The 15,558-nt window shown below is 47.1% G+C and overlaps 1 protein-coding gene across 1 annotated transcript in view; it reads right to left on the bottom strand.

Moving 5' to 3' along the window:
* Positions 1–15,558, bottom strand: part of FAT2 (FAT atypical cadherin 2) — an 80,463-nt gene that overhangs the window by 44,582 nt on the left and 20,323 nt on the right. The window contains exons 2-7 of the mRNA XM_072756844.1: positions 12,143–15,431; positions 10,205–10,519; positions 5,085–5,143; positions 3,368–3,679; positions 2,188–2,398; positions 543–682 (exon numbers count right to left, since the gene is read on the bottom strand). Of these exons, the coding sequence (XP_072612945.1) occupies positions 543–682; positions 2,188–2,398; positions 3,368–3,679; positions 5,085–5,143; positions 10,205–10,519; positions 12,143–15,410 (4,305 nt within the window). The 5' untranslated portion in view covers positions 15,411–15,431. The remainder of the gene's footprint in view (positions 1–542; positions 683–2,187; positions 2,399–3,367; positions 3,680–5,084; positions 5,144–10,204; positions 10,520–12,142; positions 15,432–15,558) is intronic.

Genomic DNA, 15,558 nt, shown 5'->3' with positions numbered 1-15,558 from the left:
GTCTGTCTGGTTCTTCACCATATCATTTGTGCCTAGCACAGTGCCTGGCACACAGCCATCACTCAGTAAATATTTGTTGAATGAAAAACAAGATTTCAAAATCCCAAGGCTTTGAAATCACATGCAGTGTAGTGGTTTTCAAAAACAAAATTCTGGCTAAAAGGGCCTTTTCTTCAAGTGAAATTTTTTGTGAAATTCCAACATATGAAACAGATAGAACTCTGGCTGAAACTAGGGTAGAAATCTAGGGCCCCACTTACCATCATTCCTCATAGCCATGGTAGCCCCTATGGAACTCTGTCTTTAAATGAAAACTGCTCATCTAGACAAAGTCCTTCATTACCAGAGATCCACAATGGGAACAAGAATTGCCCCAAGACCATAGAAGGCATATCAGGTAAGACTGGAAGACAAAATTTTGGTTCCAAATTCAGTGCCCTCTGAGATACACCACATCCACTGAAAACCTTCTGTGGCTTCATCCCAACCAAGGAGGCCTCCCATCCCATCTTGGCTCAGGAGTCCCTGGGGAGGCCTCTAACCTGAGTGGCAATGGTGTGTGACCCATCGGTCACCTCCACGGTCAAGTTATAGCTCGACCTCCTCCTTGTGTCAAGAGGCTTGGCGATGACAATGCTGCCTGTGGTCTTCTCAATATCGAAGTCCATGTCCTTGTCGCCACCTGGAGTGGGAACAGGGGGGAAAGCACACATGGCCTCAATGATGAAGGCCGCGTAGTGCAACAGGATTTGGCTAGCAGATTTAGAGGAGGTGATAGTAGATCCTGTCAAGTTATTGTCAAATTTTTAAAGATCTAAGTGATGGTACAGAAAAAGGTAATGTTTAAGGACCGAAGAGTGCCAGAGGAAGTCCAGTGTCTGCCATAGAACGTGTTCTGCTACCAGGACTGAAACATGCATGAATAATGGAGCTCTACATTGTGGCTTTTCAGATAGTTTACATAGTCTAAAGGAGCTTATATGTAGGGAAAAAATGAAAATAACTCCGTTCACCAGGAGGGAATTGATTTCATAAACTATACAAATCTAAATATGGAATTAATATGCAGCTATTTAAATGCCTACTAAATAGAAATCTGTTTAGTGGCATAGAAATATGTTCACATTATATTTTAAAAGGTTATATAAGTGTGTGTGGGGGGTGGGGTGTTAAGAAAAACAACTAAATGAAAAGACATCAACATTTTAGCAGTGGATTATCTTCTGACTAGTGGAAGTTCGGATGATTTTAATTTTCTTCTCTGCATTTCTTAGTGTTTCCTAAATGATCTACAGAATACATGTGTTAATTTTGTGCAAAAGAAAAAAAATCCAAACAAAAAAAAATGGTGAATCAGAATTGAAAGTAGATCCAGAGGTCAAAAAGCTTGGGACAGGTGTACATCCAATCTCTGAACCAGGGTGGGAATCTCTATAATAGAACTCCATGGCTCATGTGGTACTTAAACTCTCAGAGGTTCTTGAAATTCCTGGCTGGGTTTCGGAGAATCTACAAATCCTTATATTTGTGTGCAAACGTTGGTGTGTCCACATGCACATCTTTTGGGGAAGAGGGCCTGAGTGTTCATTAGATTCCCAAATGGTTCATCAGATTACCAAAAGGGTCTGAGATTCCCTCTTCCCAGATATTTTAATAAAATCTTCGTTTAGAGACAGTAAGGAATTTCAGAGAAGACCAAAAGAGCTTGGTCTCTATTTAGAGACCTATAAAGAGAATGGACACTTTCCCTGATTGTGAGGATGGAACCTAGGATTAGAACATCAAGCATGGCCCCAGAGTACACTGGTCTTCAGGCTCATGGTGAATGATGGCAGCTTGACATGGATCTCACACTGAGGCAGGAGAGGAAACACAAAACTTGTACTGTCTCCTGAGTCTTCCAAGCACTTGGAGTAACTGTGGCTCTGCCCATTTCTGCCTGGGAGCTACCAGTGAGACCATGAGGTTCTCCCTGAGATCATAGCTGGTGTGGAAGGCCAGTTTGGCAGAAGTGGTGGTTTTACTCACCCACTGCCCCAGAGAATAAGGGGAGAGACAGTCACCAATCATAGACAAAAGAGGGGCTGCCAGGGAGCATGACCTGAATGAGAATGCTCAGAGGACTGTGCTATGTGGACCAGGGCTGGTTTATAAGGATGGAGGGGCTGGCCCTCCTAGAGCTCTCACCAGAGATGTTGAACCAGAAGAGCCCGGGTCGGCCCTCAACACTGATGACGCCCACCATGTGGTTCACAGGGTCTGTCTCCATGACTGTAAAGCTGTAGTGGGGCTCGTCAAAGGCCAGTGGTATGGATGAGGACCGCGGCTGGGGGATCCACTCGATGTGTAGCCGGACGCTGGCTGAGAGTGGTGGCTGACCACTGTCTGTTGCTTTGATCTGAAAAGAAGCCAAACCTGAAATGGAGGCTGTGTCTGTAGGATTGGGGCCAAGAAATAAGAAGACCCAGGTAGTCAGTGAAGAGACAGAGTACCCTGTGACTAGTGGAGCTGGACTTTTATCTACTCATCCCTTCATTCAACACACAGTTGAAGGCTCACTGTAAACAGGCACCATGCTAGTTGCTGCTGGCACAGTGGTGAGCAAAACAACCTGTGCTCAAGAACTTCAAGCGTAGCAAAAAAATTATCAGAGCCTTAAGGTGTGCGTTCCTGAGCTGGACTGTACATAATGGGCCATAAACATAAACTAAATAGAATTTATGGAGCTTTCACTAGTATCCCACCCTGCTCTAAGAGCAATATATGCAATATCTAATTTAATTCTCATGACAGCCCTGAGAGAGGTACCATTGTATCTCCCTTCTGCAGGAGGAAGTGCATTCAGCGTGCTGAATTCAGCTCCCTGGGATCATCTGCCTGGCCAGCAAGTAGCCGGGGTTGGATCCCAGGATGGGAGGCCTCGGGCTGTCAGACATGAGAGTCCACATCTTAGCCACATGTTATATCGGCTTCCTACAAGGAAAAAGTTCTTATTTCCATTTTACAGATGGTAAAACAAAGGCTCAAAGAGGTTCAGTGACTTGTCCAAAGCCACGCAGGTATAAAATGGCAGAGCTAGGGCTGGAATGCAGGCTTACCTCCAAAGTCTATGCTACTCTCACCAAAATCCTTACCTCTAAGACTAGAGCAGATTTCCCAGGTGAGGACCTTACTGCCTTCAAAGAGAAAGGCCAAGAATTCTGATGCTTTCGCTGATGTCAGGGCTCCCATTTCTCTCAGAAAAAGCAAGAGAAGGGAGTACCACCTCCACCATGCCTGATGGCTGTTTCCCTTCTCCTGTATCCTCAAAGAAAATCACTAACCAGTTATGACTCTCCCCACTCTGTGGCCTCCATCCCCTCCTCACCGTTAGGATATTGTACTCCCCGGCCATGAAGGTGCTGCTGGATGACACCATGCCTGTGACTGGGTCAATATTGAAGCTCCCCTCATCACTCTCCTCGATACTGTAGGTGACTCTGCCATTGAGACCCTCATCAGGGTCTGAAGCCACCAGCCTGTACACGGGCCCAGGGGTTGCCGGGCTCAGCCTCTCCGGAAGGCGGACATTGAAGAGCTTGTGGGAGAACACAGGGGGGTTGTCATTGACATCTACGATGTGTATCACCACCCTGGACGTAGACTTTAGGGAGGGCTCTCCGTTGTCCAGGACAGTCACCTGGGGACAGAATAGAGTATGAATGGCCAAGTGTGAAGCAGTTAATATGCATCACCACCCATTGCAACCCTACCACGTGACCCCTGCCTTCAGCGGCCTGGAAATAGGAGTCAGTCTGTTCTTTGGTATATGCTTGTGAGTTTTATTATCCTAACTTCACCTACTTGGAACCCAGCTTTCTGGTAACCTCGCCCACAGGAAAGCCAGCAAGAACAGAAAAAAGAAACTAGTAAGAATTAGAAGAAAAAAAAAAAAGCCACAGAGGCTCTAGAGAAAAGTGGTGCTCTTTACTCAGGAGGCCCATGGGCCATTTCTCAGAGACCATTTACTTTTTATTTGCTTGTAATTCTCACAAGCTTTGTTCTCTGGTTTCCTTAAGCTACTGGGGGTTAGAAAAAACAAATGAGAAGATGTATATAAAGGAGTGGGTGGTACCTTTTGAGTCAGGCGTGTGGACCGATGCATGAAATGAAATCCAGAGTGAGAGAAAAGGCACTAAAACAATTTCAGAATCAGGGGCTATTTCATGTTGGGGCAAATCGGCCCATGCATCAATAGCCCCAAGGGCATCATGCAAGATAGGACATTTCCACTCTAAATGGTACTGAATTTTTTAAATATTTTAAATATTTTGGTGTTTAAAGATAAATACCTCTACTGAACTAGGGAGGATGCCTCAGTCCCTAGAAGGCCATTTGCAGCAGCTGCTTACTAATAATACCTATTTCTGACAAAGGGAATGTGCCAGAGCTAGGAGCAGAGAAGGCCAATTTATTTCAGTTCTGCTGAAGAATGTGTGCCCCTCCCACCTGATGTCTTTAGGCCTGGAAGAAATGCCTGTTCATGAGCTATGAATAGCTCTAGAGGGGGCACTAGATTCCTTCTGATTTACTCCCCTGTGGGTCAAGACTGACTCCCCCTGTTGGAATGGGCACCAGGGATGTTTATATGATTTTAGAAATATCCTAGAATCCACAGATCTAGAGAACAAAGGTCTGGGTTTTCATCCAGGCTCAGCTCCTGACCTAGTGCTTGACCTTGGGTGGCTCTCCCTCTGACTGTAGGGATGGGCTGGAAGCCATAGCACGCGTGTACCGTGTGTACCGCTCCCTTTTCCTGCACTCGCTGCAGGCTTTACTAATCAACCAGTGCTTCCTGCCCAGCCCAGACAAAGTTTCAGATTCCTTCCCTTCCCAGTGCTGGAGAGCCAGGGAAGACTCTGATAATCTTCATCACCAACCACAGCAAGACTCAGCTTAAGAAACTCCTCCGCCCTGAGCCCAGTGCCCTCCTCAGCCATAGTGGTTGGAGACATGCTAGTGGCCCCAAGGCCTGGCTAGGCTTCTGCTCGGACTCCTTCAGGAGGTTTTAGAATCCAGTGAATGAATTCAGTACCATTACTCACCTCCAAGATATGTTCATCCTTGTTCTCTCTGTCCAGCTGCCGGGCTGTGGATAGGAGACCTGGGGGAGAGGTAGAAGGAGGGACACGTGAGCAGAGGGCTCCCAGGGCCACTTACTCAGGAGCAAGTTCACAGATACATCCAAATCCTGGGCTAGAACTTTTCTGGTCTTTGGAGGACAAGGACATTAAAGGGGGGATGGGACTCTGAAGAAGGAGAAGGGAAAGTGAGGAGGTGGGAGAGTACATCAGAGATAATGGGATCAGCGGAGGCTCCCACCTGCATCCCGGCTTCTACCTCTAGGAGGGATGCTGTGCACAGGTTCTATGGTGGCGGGGGAGGGGAGGCAGCTGGTGTCCTCTGGGTCCCGCTCAGCTTGCCTGGACATTGAAGAAGGTGGATTTGGTTATCTGCAAGTCTAGTTTTAATTTTCTGAGGCACTACAACTATAAATTGAGGCCATCTGAAGCCACAGAGGAGAGAAGGTGCCAGTTTTCTGCAGGCATCAGGGAAGTCAAGAAGCAGATTATGCGAGAGGGTCATCCAAGCCCACAGACAGAGAGGTCAGGGCTGGGAAGGGAAGTTCTCTTCCATGAAAGCAGAACAGATGAGGTCAATGGATCATCTGAAACTTTCAGTAAGGTGTTTTTGTTTTTAAATCTTATTTAAGGGGATCCCTGGGTGGCTCAGCGGTTCAGCGCCTGCCTTTGGCCCAGGGCATGATCCTGGAGACCGGGGATCGAGTCCCGCATCAGGTTCCCTGCATGGAGCCTGCTTCTCCCTCTGCTTGTGTCTCTGCCTCTCTCTCTCTCTCTCTCTCTCTCTCTCTCTCTCTCTATCATGAATGAATGAATAAATAAATATCTTTTAAAAAATAAATCTTATTTAGGCAATAAAAGGATGGAGTAATGAAGTATGGAGATGGGGGCTTGGTGAGGGGAGAAAGGAGTGGGGATTCAGTGATGGGGTGGAGCCTCCCATGCTGGAGCACGTGTGAGGAGTGGCCTCTGTTAGCTAAGTGTTCTTCCCTTGCACACTAGAACCAAGTCACCAGGAGAACCAAACTGCCTCAGGCATGGTGGGGAGCAGAAAGGTTTCCTGGAAAACCCCACAGCCAGAGACCCTTCCAGTTAAGGAAGAAAGGCACATTCCTCTGAGACAGTGTGAATATTGTCCCAGATCCCCCCACCCAGCTCATCCCCAAGTTAAGGGGCCTGATGGGCAAGGACCCAGGATCCAGGGGGCCTCCAGGAGGAGTGCAGGGAAGAGAGGGCCTCAGCGGGTGAACCTTTCCTCTGGTTCAGTGCTGACTTTTCTCCCTGCACCTTCTCTCTCTCCATCCCCTCTTGCCCCTTTCCCTCCTGTCAGTCTCTGTTTCTCCCTCATCCAACCTCCTCCCTTCGTTACCCCTCTCTTCCACTCTGTCTTCCCCCTGTTTACCTCTGAATCTTGCACATTCTTTCTCTGGTTTTTCTTCTCTCTCTCCTTTCTCTCCCCAACACATCCTCTGACCTTCTAAGAGCCAGCGTCATGTGGAATTGCTGCCCGTGGCATTGCCTTTGTTGTCAGCCTTATCCGCCTCTCTGAGCTCAGTGTCCAGATTCCCAGGAAGTGCCACGTCCAATGGGGACATAGCAGAGTTGCCCCACAGGGCTGTGTGAGGGCCCACTGAGCACCCTTCCTGGCATGAGGTGGGCCCCTATCATTTCTCCTCTCCAAACAAATGTTTCCCATCACCCACCTCAGGCCCATTTATGACTTTTCCTCATCCAGTGATTTTCCAACTGCTGTTGATTCCACTTCTAATGGATTCCAGATCCTTCTATGCCATTCACCCTGACCCACCACAGTCTAGGTCTTAACCCCAACCACCTGCCCACCTCCCTCTCCCCCAGGATCCCAACAGTCAGCACCCATGGTGCTCCTGTGTGTCTAGATATTCTTCCAAGCTCTTTATATCTCTCTCTCAATTAACTCATCTAATCTTCACAACCACACAGGAGAGGGCCATTATCATTTGCACTTCACTGGTGGGAAAATCAGGCTTTGAATAGCTGAGTAAGTGTCCTGAGATCCTAGAGTAGATAAGTGGGGGGAATAGGATCTACCTTCAGACAACTGACCTACTTGCTGGCTCATCCTTCCTGCTGGCTAGGGCTCCAGTGACTCTCCCTGCCCCCGTGCCCCTACAGACTGCTGCCTGCAGTCCTCCATACCCTTTGGCTGGGCATCCCCACCCCCACTCCATGTAGCCATTGTTACTCCACTACATGGAGTAGCTCCCTCTCTCCTCTGAGCAGTAGTGGCATTGAATGCCTCAAGGCCTGAAACTGTGTTTCATTATCTTCACATCTCAACATGGCACATAGTTTCAATGCTTCATAAGGGCAGACACCTTTAAACATTTGCTGAAAAAATGAATGAAGCTCAGGCTTCCCTAGAGATTGTAGATGCTGGCAGAGATTCATTCATTCATTTCCTTCTTATTTATTGAGGTCCTACTGTGTGCCAGTTACTGAAGATATAATAGAGGGCAAAAATAGTCAAAGTTCCTTTTCTAGAAAGCTTTTGAAGCTTAGTGGAGGACAAGGATAATTAATGGAATATTCACATGAGTGAATATAATGTTCTATGTGATAACTGTTTAAAAAAGAAAGGAGTTGATGGTGCTAGGAGATGGATCATAGCATCAGGAAAAACTCCCAAGGAAGAACAGCTAGGCTAGGATCTGAAAGAAGAGCAAGAGTTAGCCAGACAGAAGAAGAGGAGAAGAAACTTACGGAAGAAAGAACAGTGTGTGCAAAGGCCATGTGCCAGGACAGGGCATAGACTGAAATAGGCCACATGGCTGAAACCAGAGAGTGACAGAGTGAGAAAGGCAGGATGAAGCCCGAAAGGTCAGCGTGGGCCATGTCAGACACAAGTGTATGAGGCATGACAGGTTTTGACTTTATCTTAAGGATGTGGGGAAACCATCCAAGGCATCCAAGCAAGGAAGTGGGATGATGTAATAGGGGTGATAAGAAAGGTGGGCTAGGGGCTCCACTGCTGACTTATTATTTAATTTTTAAAGTTCATGCTAGGGCAGCCCGGGTGGCTCAGCGGTTTAGCGCTGCCTTCAGCCCAGGGTGTGATCCTGGAGTCCCAGGATCGAGTCCCATGTCAGGCTCCCTGCATGGAGCTTGCTTCTCCCTCTGCCTGTGTCTCTGCCTCTCTCTCTGTGTGTGTCTCTCATGAATAAATAAACAAAATCTTAAAAAAAAATGTTCATGCTGGTTCAGATTTCTTCTCAACTGCAGAAAGACTAAGAACATCTCTGTTCTCTGGGGCATTTTGCCAGACCCTCTGTCAGGGAACTGTTTACAGTAAACAGAATAGGGATTTGGAAGATGCTGAGAAGCCAGTGCCTTAGGTGAGAGATCTCTTCCTTCTTCTGAAAGGCTTAGGACAGGATGGGCCCAGGTAAAGAGGCAGCTTAGGCCTATATTCCAGGGCTAAAGGGTCCTTCTAAAAGGACTAATCCATTCCCTGAGGTCAAAAGTTAACAGGAAAGGCTCCAAACAGATGTCCCTGTGCAAACAGACACTAGTGTCCTCTACCCACTGTCTGTCCCAGGACCTCAGTCTCATGTTCCTTTGTACCCTTTTGTCTTAAAGATGGGTGATGAGTTTTCTCCCTTCCCACCTTCTCCAATCTCACCAGGGTTCTGTCCTTCCAAGAGTCAGTTGTGGGAGGGGCACCAGGGTGGCTCAGTCGGTTGAGTGTCTGACTCTTGGTTTCAGCTCAGGTCATGATCTCAGGGTCTTGGGATTGAGCTCTGAGTTGGGCTCTGTGCTCAGCAGGGAGTCTGCTTGAGATTCTCTCTCTCTCCCTCAGCCTCTCCCCACTCTCTCTCTCTAAAATAAATAAATAAATCTTTTTTAAAAGTGAATTATTAGAACCAGAAAATAGGATCTTGGGTTCAAAGAAGAAAGCGTCAGCCTCATCTGCTATAGGATTGTTGTTCATTCTCTAGGAGGAAGATGTGGCCTTAGAGATGTACCCAAAGTGCTGAGAGCTAGCTCTCAAATTCCAACACCAACAGGAGCCAGGCAGGCAGCATAGATTTGGGAAACAGGCTGGGAATGGTACAACTGGGAGTGAGGGAACCATGAGTACCAGAGGACATGCACCTGCTCTGCACAGAGGGCTCCTGTTGGCTCCAGGCAGTTACAGCCCTGTGCAAATGTGGGGTTAGTATGGCCAGATCTCCTAGTTGTTTATGAACAATGAGAAATTTGGAGTGTTTTATGGAATTTTTAAAGGTTGGCAACAATTTGAAAAATGATTGATTAAAACTTGTGCAAGCCAACCCGAACACCTCTGAGGACTATGTCTGGCTCACTGCTGCAAGCTCAAGACCTCTGGATTCCTCCAAACCATCCACCATCCTTGCCCTAGATGGCCTTGGGCCAAGGATAGATATTTGTGAGATGGTTTCCTACACCAAAGTGGCTCTCCATTGCCACCACTCTGTGGGCAGGCTTTAGATCAGTTCAGAATGAGGGTGAAGAGATTCAGTGTGGCTATGACTCAGGGGAAGGGTCAATTTAGGAGCACTCAGGTCTAAAGTAGTCCCAGCTTGACCACCACGCAACCTGCTTAGCTGCCCTAGGCCTGGAGGAAAGAAAGAAAGTCAACATAAGTAAGAATTTTCCCAGAGACATGGACTTTGTAGAGCAGTGGTTCTCCAACTGTGCACACATAAGAATCCCCTGTAAATAAAATATGGATTTCTGGCCCCAACCTGTGTTCTGATTCAGAAGGTATAAAGTGAGGCCTCAGAATTTGAATTTCTGGGGTATCTGAGTGGCTCAGTGGTTGAGCATCTGCCTTTGGCTCAGGTCATGATCCTGGGGTCCTGGGATCGAGTCCTGCATTGGGCTCCCAGCAGGGAGCCTACTTCTCTATCTGCCAACATCTCTGCCTCTCTCTCTGTGTCTCTCATGAATAAAATTTTTTAAAAAGAATTTGAATTTCTAACAAGTTCATAGGTGATGCTGATAATGCTGGTCCAGGACCAAACTTTGAAAAGCACGGTTGTAGAGCTCCCCCTATTCACCCAGATTTCTGAGGTCCTTACCTGTAACAGGGTGAATAACAAAGAATCCCATGTTATTCCCACTGGTGATGTTGAAGGTCAGCTTCCCTTTGGAGCTGGAGTCCGGGTCCCGGGCATCCAGCTGAAGCACAGAGGTGTACAAAGGTGCATCCTCCCGGACGGAGGGGTAAAACACGGGTCTGGACATCTGGGGTGGGTTGTCGTTGACATCCGTAACCTCGATGTAGACTTCAGTTACAGAAGAGAGAGGTGTGGAACCCCTGTCCACTGCCAGTACCGTCAGCCAGTAGCAGGACACAAATTCTCGATCCAGGGGTGCCAGAGTCTGAATCATACCTAAGGACAGTTGATCACCAAACCCAAAATATTTTAGAGCCTAAAATAGCTTTAGAAATAATCTTCCCTAATAGTTCCGAAGCAGTACTGTGGACATAGGAATTCCACAAGAAAAGGGGATGCAGCCAAGGTGGTGTGGGAGCTGCTGAGTCAAATTTAGGGGAATTCATATCCTTTTGTAGAGCCTCTTGGAAACTTTCTCTGCTAAAATAGGCCTGTGGCAATTGTCCTTAACCTAGTTCCTTCAAGTTTCCGATATTATAGGTACCAATTTAAGGGTTAGGGGTTTGATAAATAAATTGCTGTCCCCCTCTCCAGCATCTTCATGATTTCAGTCTTTTTTTTTTTTTTTTTGTGATTTCAGAGTCTTATGGTCATTCATTAGTTCACTCACTCCACCATTGCTTACTACGGGCCAACACTGTTCTAGAAGTCAAAGGTCCAAGAGTGAGGAAAACACGCTTGCACCGTAGGTTCTCATGGGTCACACCGAGCTGCAAGAACTTGTGTGAGAGGACAGGACCCAGGCTCACAGCCATAGAGTGTCAGAGCTGAAGGAACCTCACTCCTTTTCAGGTGGGGAGACGAAGGCCCATAGAATGTGATTTGATCAAGATCATGTAGCAAGTGGCAGAAGAGCCGGGTCTATCATTGGTTCTCAGTCTAATGCTCTTTCTACCACATCACCCCTGCCCTTCACGCTGGAAATAAATTGCAAACTCCCCGAGGACAGTGCCCCACCTCTATTCACCTGAGGTCTCCCCCAAGGTGCCCGTCTCCAAAACTACACAAGCAGAGGGTACTTGCAAGTGTTTGTGGAATTGTGCTTATTTTCTATGAAGCTCAAAAGGAATAAATAAGTTGGTGCCACCTCTTTGGAGGGCAATTTGGAATTATCTATTAATGCATAAGGAAAATATGCATTGTCCTTCGACCCAGCCACTGCATTTTTAAGGATTTTTCCTGTAGAGACTTAAGCATTTGAGCAAAAGTGTATGATCAAGGATATTACATCTATATGATAGAATAAAATGCAGCCATTAAAAAAGAAGGGAAATTATTCATATACACTGATATATAAGATATCCTGGTGGTGTGTAAGGGGAAAAAAGTGTTGCAAGCTTAGTGTCTTTTGTATTATTTTCTCACACAATAGAATAAACAGTCATAATATATAAGATTCAAAGAAGAAAAGTTTACAAAATTATAGACCAAATTGTTAATAAAGATTAGATCTGGGGAGGTAGGACACAAAAAAATACATTCATTTTTCAAATATATTAAAAATTATAATGATGATGCATTACTTCTATAAGCATATACATGTAATATGTTATATATAATAGTAATATATAATATGTAATATATGTGTGTACATAAATATATACACAGATGCCAATGAGATGGGTGATTTGACTTAAATGGGACACAGACACACAGACACACACATCTTCAATATGATAAAGATAAATTTAAAGTAAAATAAAAGGGACAAGATAGAGAGTCCCTATCTATTGCCTTTCTTTTTAGCCTGAAACCTGCCTTCTTTCAGGATGGCCCCTCATCTGCTGAGGCCCATCCTCTCCCAGCACCTAGCATTCCCATCCATCCCACTTGCCGTACCTGTGTCCTGGTTGATGCTAAAGGCTGCAAGGCTGGTGCCAGCCCTTAGGAAGTATTGGAGCTCTCCATCCAAGCCACTGTCATCATCGTGGGCAGCCACCACCATCACCTGGGTGCCTGAGGGGCTGTTTTCCTGCACTTGGCCCTGGTGCACAAAGGAAGCAAAGCGGGGAGGGTGGAGATTCTCATTCACATCCAGGACTATCACTTCCACGTGGCAGAGGGTCCTGCGGGCCAGAGGCCTCCCACTGTCACTAGCCCACAGGCTCAGATTGTATCCAGCCCGCCTCTCAAAATCCAGCTCTCTCTCTAGACTGAGTGCGCCGGTCATCAAGTCCACGTGGAAGGTCCCATGGGCATCATCCAATAGGACAAAACGCACTTCTCCCGCAGGCCCAATGTCAGGATCAGAGGCATCCAGAAATGTTAGAATAGTTCCTGGGGGCAGATCCTCTGGGACTTTCAGGCTGCTAAGTTCTGTGATGCATTGAGGAGAGTTGTCATTGGCATCTTCCAATATGATTATAAGGTCAGTGACAGTGAAGAGCTGGTGGCCCTTCCTGGGCTGATCCCTGGCTTCCACCTTGAGTATATATTGTGGTTCTGATTCCCGGTCCAGGTGTCCTGTGACAACCAGTTCCCCAGTGAGGGGATGGAGGGAGAACTTCTCTGTGGGGCTTAACAGAGTGTAGCGGACCCTCCCATTGTCATCTGAATCAGCATCTTTTGCTTTCAACTCTGCAATTGTGGTTCCAACTTCTGTGTCCTCTGAGATGGTTATCTGGTACCCCCCAGGAGGAAATCTTGGTGCATTATCATTCCAGTCTTTCACATTCACCGTCAGCAGCTTCCAGGAGGACTTCTGGGGAGTTCCCAGGTCATACACTGTTACATTGAGGATGTAGAAACTGGTGACTTCATAGTCCAAAGGGGCAGCCACAGTAAGCATCCCTGTCTCCAGCTCAATGTCAAAGCAGCCCTCGTCATTGCCATCTGCAATTACATAGACCAGTTTGCCATTAAAGCCAGTATCAGGGTCAGTGGCTGCCAGGTGGGCCAGGGAGGTATTGACAGGAACACGCTCAAGGATATCAATGGACTGTGGGAAATGGTCCTCAAACTGGGGAGTATGATGATTGATTTGATATGCACTTAAGGAAATGAAGTCCTCATCATTGGAGTCCTGGTTCTGAAACCCAACAGAATGGAGAATGGTCTTTGTGAAATGTGTCAATACTCCTGTTTTATCACATGTTATAGGAACCTCAAAACGAGGGTCTTTTACTACAGTAATATTCAAAGTTGTGGGTGAGGCATAGTGTTTCCCATCTGAGGCTGTAATTTTCAGGGAATAGGTGATGGGTTGACCAGCAGTATGATTCATAAAAGAGCGTTTGAGGGATATCACTCCAGAGAAATGATTTAAATCAAAATACTCTAGTTCATTGCCTGACACAAACTCATATTTTAGGTTCTGAAGCTCATCCACATCTATAGCTGACACCGTCATTACGGATTTTCCTACTGGCCAGTCTTCACGGATAGACCCAGTGCAGTTGACTTGCTCAAACATAGGCTTGTTGTCATTCAAGTTCTTGAGCCTAAGAGATATAGACACTTCTTTTTCCTGGCGAAATGGGGACCCCCAATCTGACGCCCGTACCCGGAAGGTATAAATTCTTCTCATGAGCTCATAATCCATGGGTTTGGAGGTGGAGATGATCCCCAGGTAAGGGTCGATTGAAAAGGGCACAGCTTTTGGACGAGTGATGGAATAAGTGACATATCCATTCTCTCCATGATCCTGGTCTGTGGCAGTAACTGTCAAAATGCTGGTGCCTGGAGGGATGTTCTCATCAAAGGTACCATCATAGGAGGACCTGTTAAAGATGGGGGCATGGTTGTTACAGTCCACAATATCAATAACCACGGTGGTGGAAGCCAGGCCCGGTGAGGTTCTGATGTGTAGCTGGTAGTGGGCTCGGTCATGGAAGTCCATGAGCTTCGTGGTGGTGATAAGCCCAGTGCGAGCATTAAGTCTAAACCCCGCACTCTCTGAGGATGGCTTTAGGACATACTGCAGGTTGGGGAAGGCTCGGTTTACTCTCACCATCACCACACGGCTCCCAGGAGGGGAAAACTCACTAAGCTGCACTCTGTAAACAGCTTTCTCAAATTTGAGGGAAGCCAGTTTGGCAGCAGGTAGGTGAAAGCCCCTGATCTGGGAATAAGAAGAAGGCCTACTCCCACGCCTGGCCTGCAGGCTGAGGTTGAACCCATGAAGGTGCTCCAGCCAGTTGATGTCTTTGACGGACACTAAACTGAACTCACTGCTGCGGGCATAAGACTTGATGGCTTTGAAGTACTTTCCAGGGTCTCCACCAACAACTTCCAGTGAGTCTACTTCAGCCCCTGAGCTGTTTGCATCCACCATCACGGTGGCATATGTGGTGCCCTCACTGCTGTCTGGTGAAGCCACCACCACCGAGGTGATGGCTGGTGGCTTCCTGAGGGCAGGTTCTACATGGATGACAAGTGCAGCCAGATTACCAAAGCCGTTGCCCTCTGAGATTTTCCTCATGCGGTCCACAGCCAGCACCTGGAGCTCATACCTCCCTCGCCAGGTGACATTGAGCTTCCCAGCCAAGGTGACCACGCCACTAGTGGGATGCATGGCAAACATCTCCGACCTCATGTTAAAGGCATAATAGAACTTGGCATTCGGGCCCAGATCAGCATCTGTGGCAGTCACCTTGCAGATAGGGCTCTTGAGAGGCATGTCCTCAGAGATGGTGACTCGGTATGAAGGTGGGGAGAAGAGGGGTTTCAGGTCATTCTGGTCCAGGATGTGGACCACCACACGGGTCAAAGTTTCTAACTCCAAGGTCTTCTCCGTGGCTTGGATGATGAGGGTGTAGCTGTCTCGTACCTCCCTATTCAGAAGGGCCGTGTTGCTGCTCTTTGTCCTTATTCTCAGAAAGCAGAAGTTACCCACCACATATTCCTCTGTTTTAAACACATTGGCCACGTCCCCAGAGATAATCCGGTATCTCACTGCCCACTGCGGCTCAGCCAAGTAAATGCCCATTTTCACGGAGCTCTCCACGTAAGTCTTGGGGGCAGAGTTTTCATAGATGGTTGCATTATAGAGAGAGTGTGTGAAGCGCCAGGTGGAGGAGGAGACGATCCCTTCAATCCCTTCTTGGGGCTTCTCACAGGTTGTACAATGGAGCAAGAAAATGACAAAGCCCAGGAAGGCAATAACCATGATGGATAAGCTCCCGAAGCCCTAGGCGGGAAAAAAAAAAAAAAGGAAGGGTGTAAGTTAGGAAAGAAATAGCTCCTATTGTTGTGGTTCTTAACTGGGGTGATTTTGCCCCTTTGGGGACCCTTGCCAAAGTCTGAAGATATTTTCA

The sequence above is a fragment of the Vulpes vulpes genome, chromosome 4 (assembly GCF_048418805.1).
Source record: "Vulpes vulpes isolate BD-2025 chromosome 4, VulVul3, whole genome shotgun sequence".
Lineage (NCBI taxonomy): Eukaryota > Metazoa > Chordata > Mammalia > Carnivora > Canidae > Vulpes > Vulpes vulpes.
Note: the sequence above shows the minus strand (reverse complement) of the source record. Positions and strands in the feature narration are given on the sequence as shown.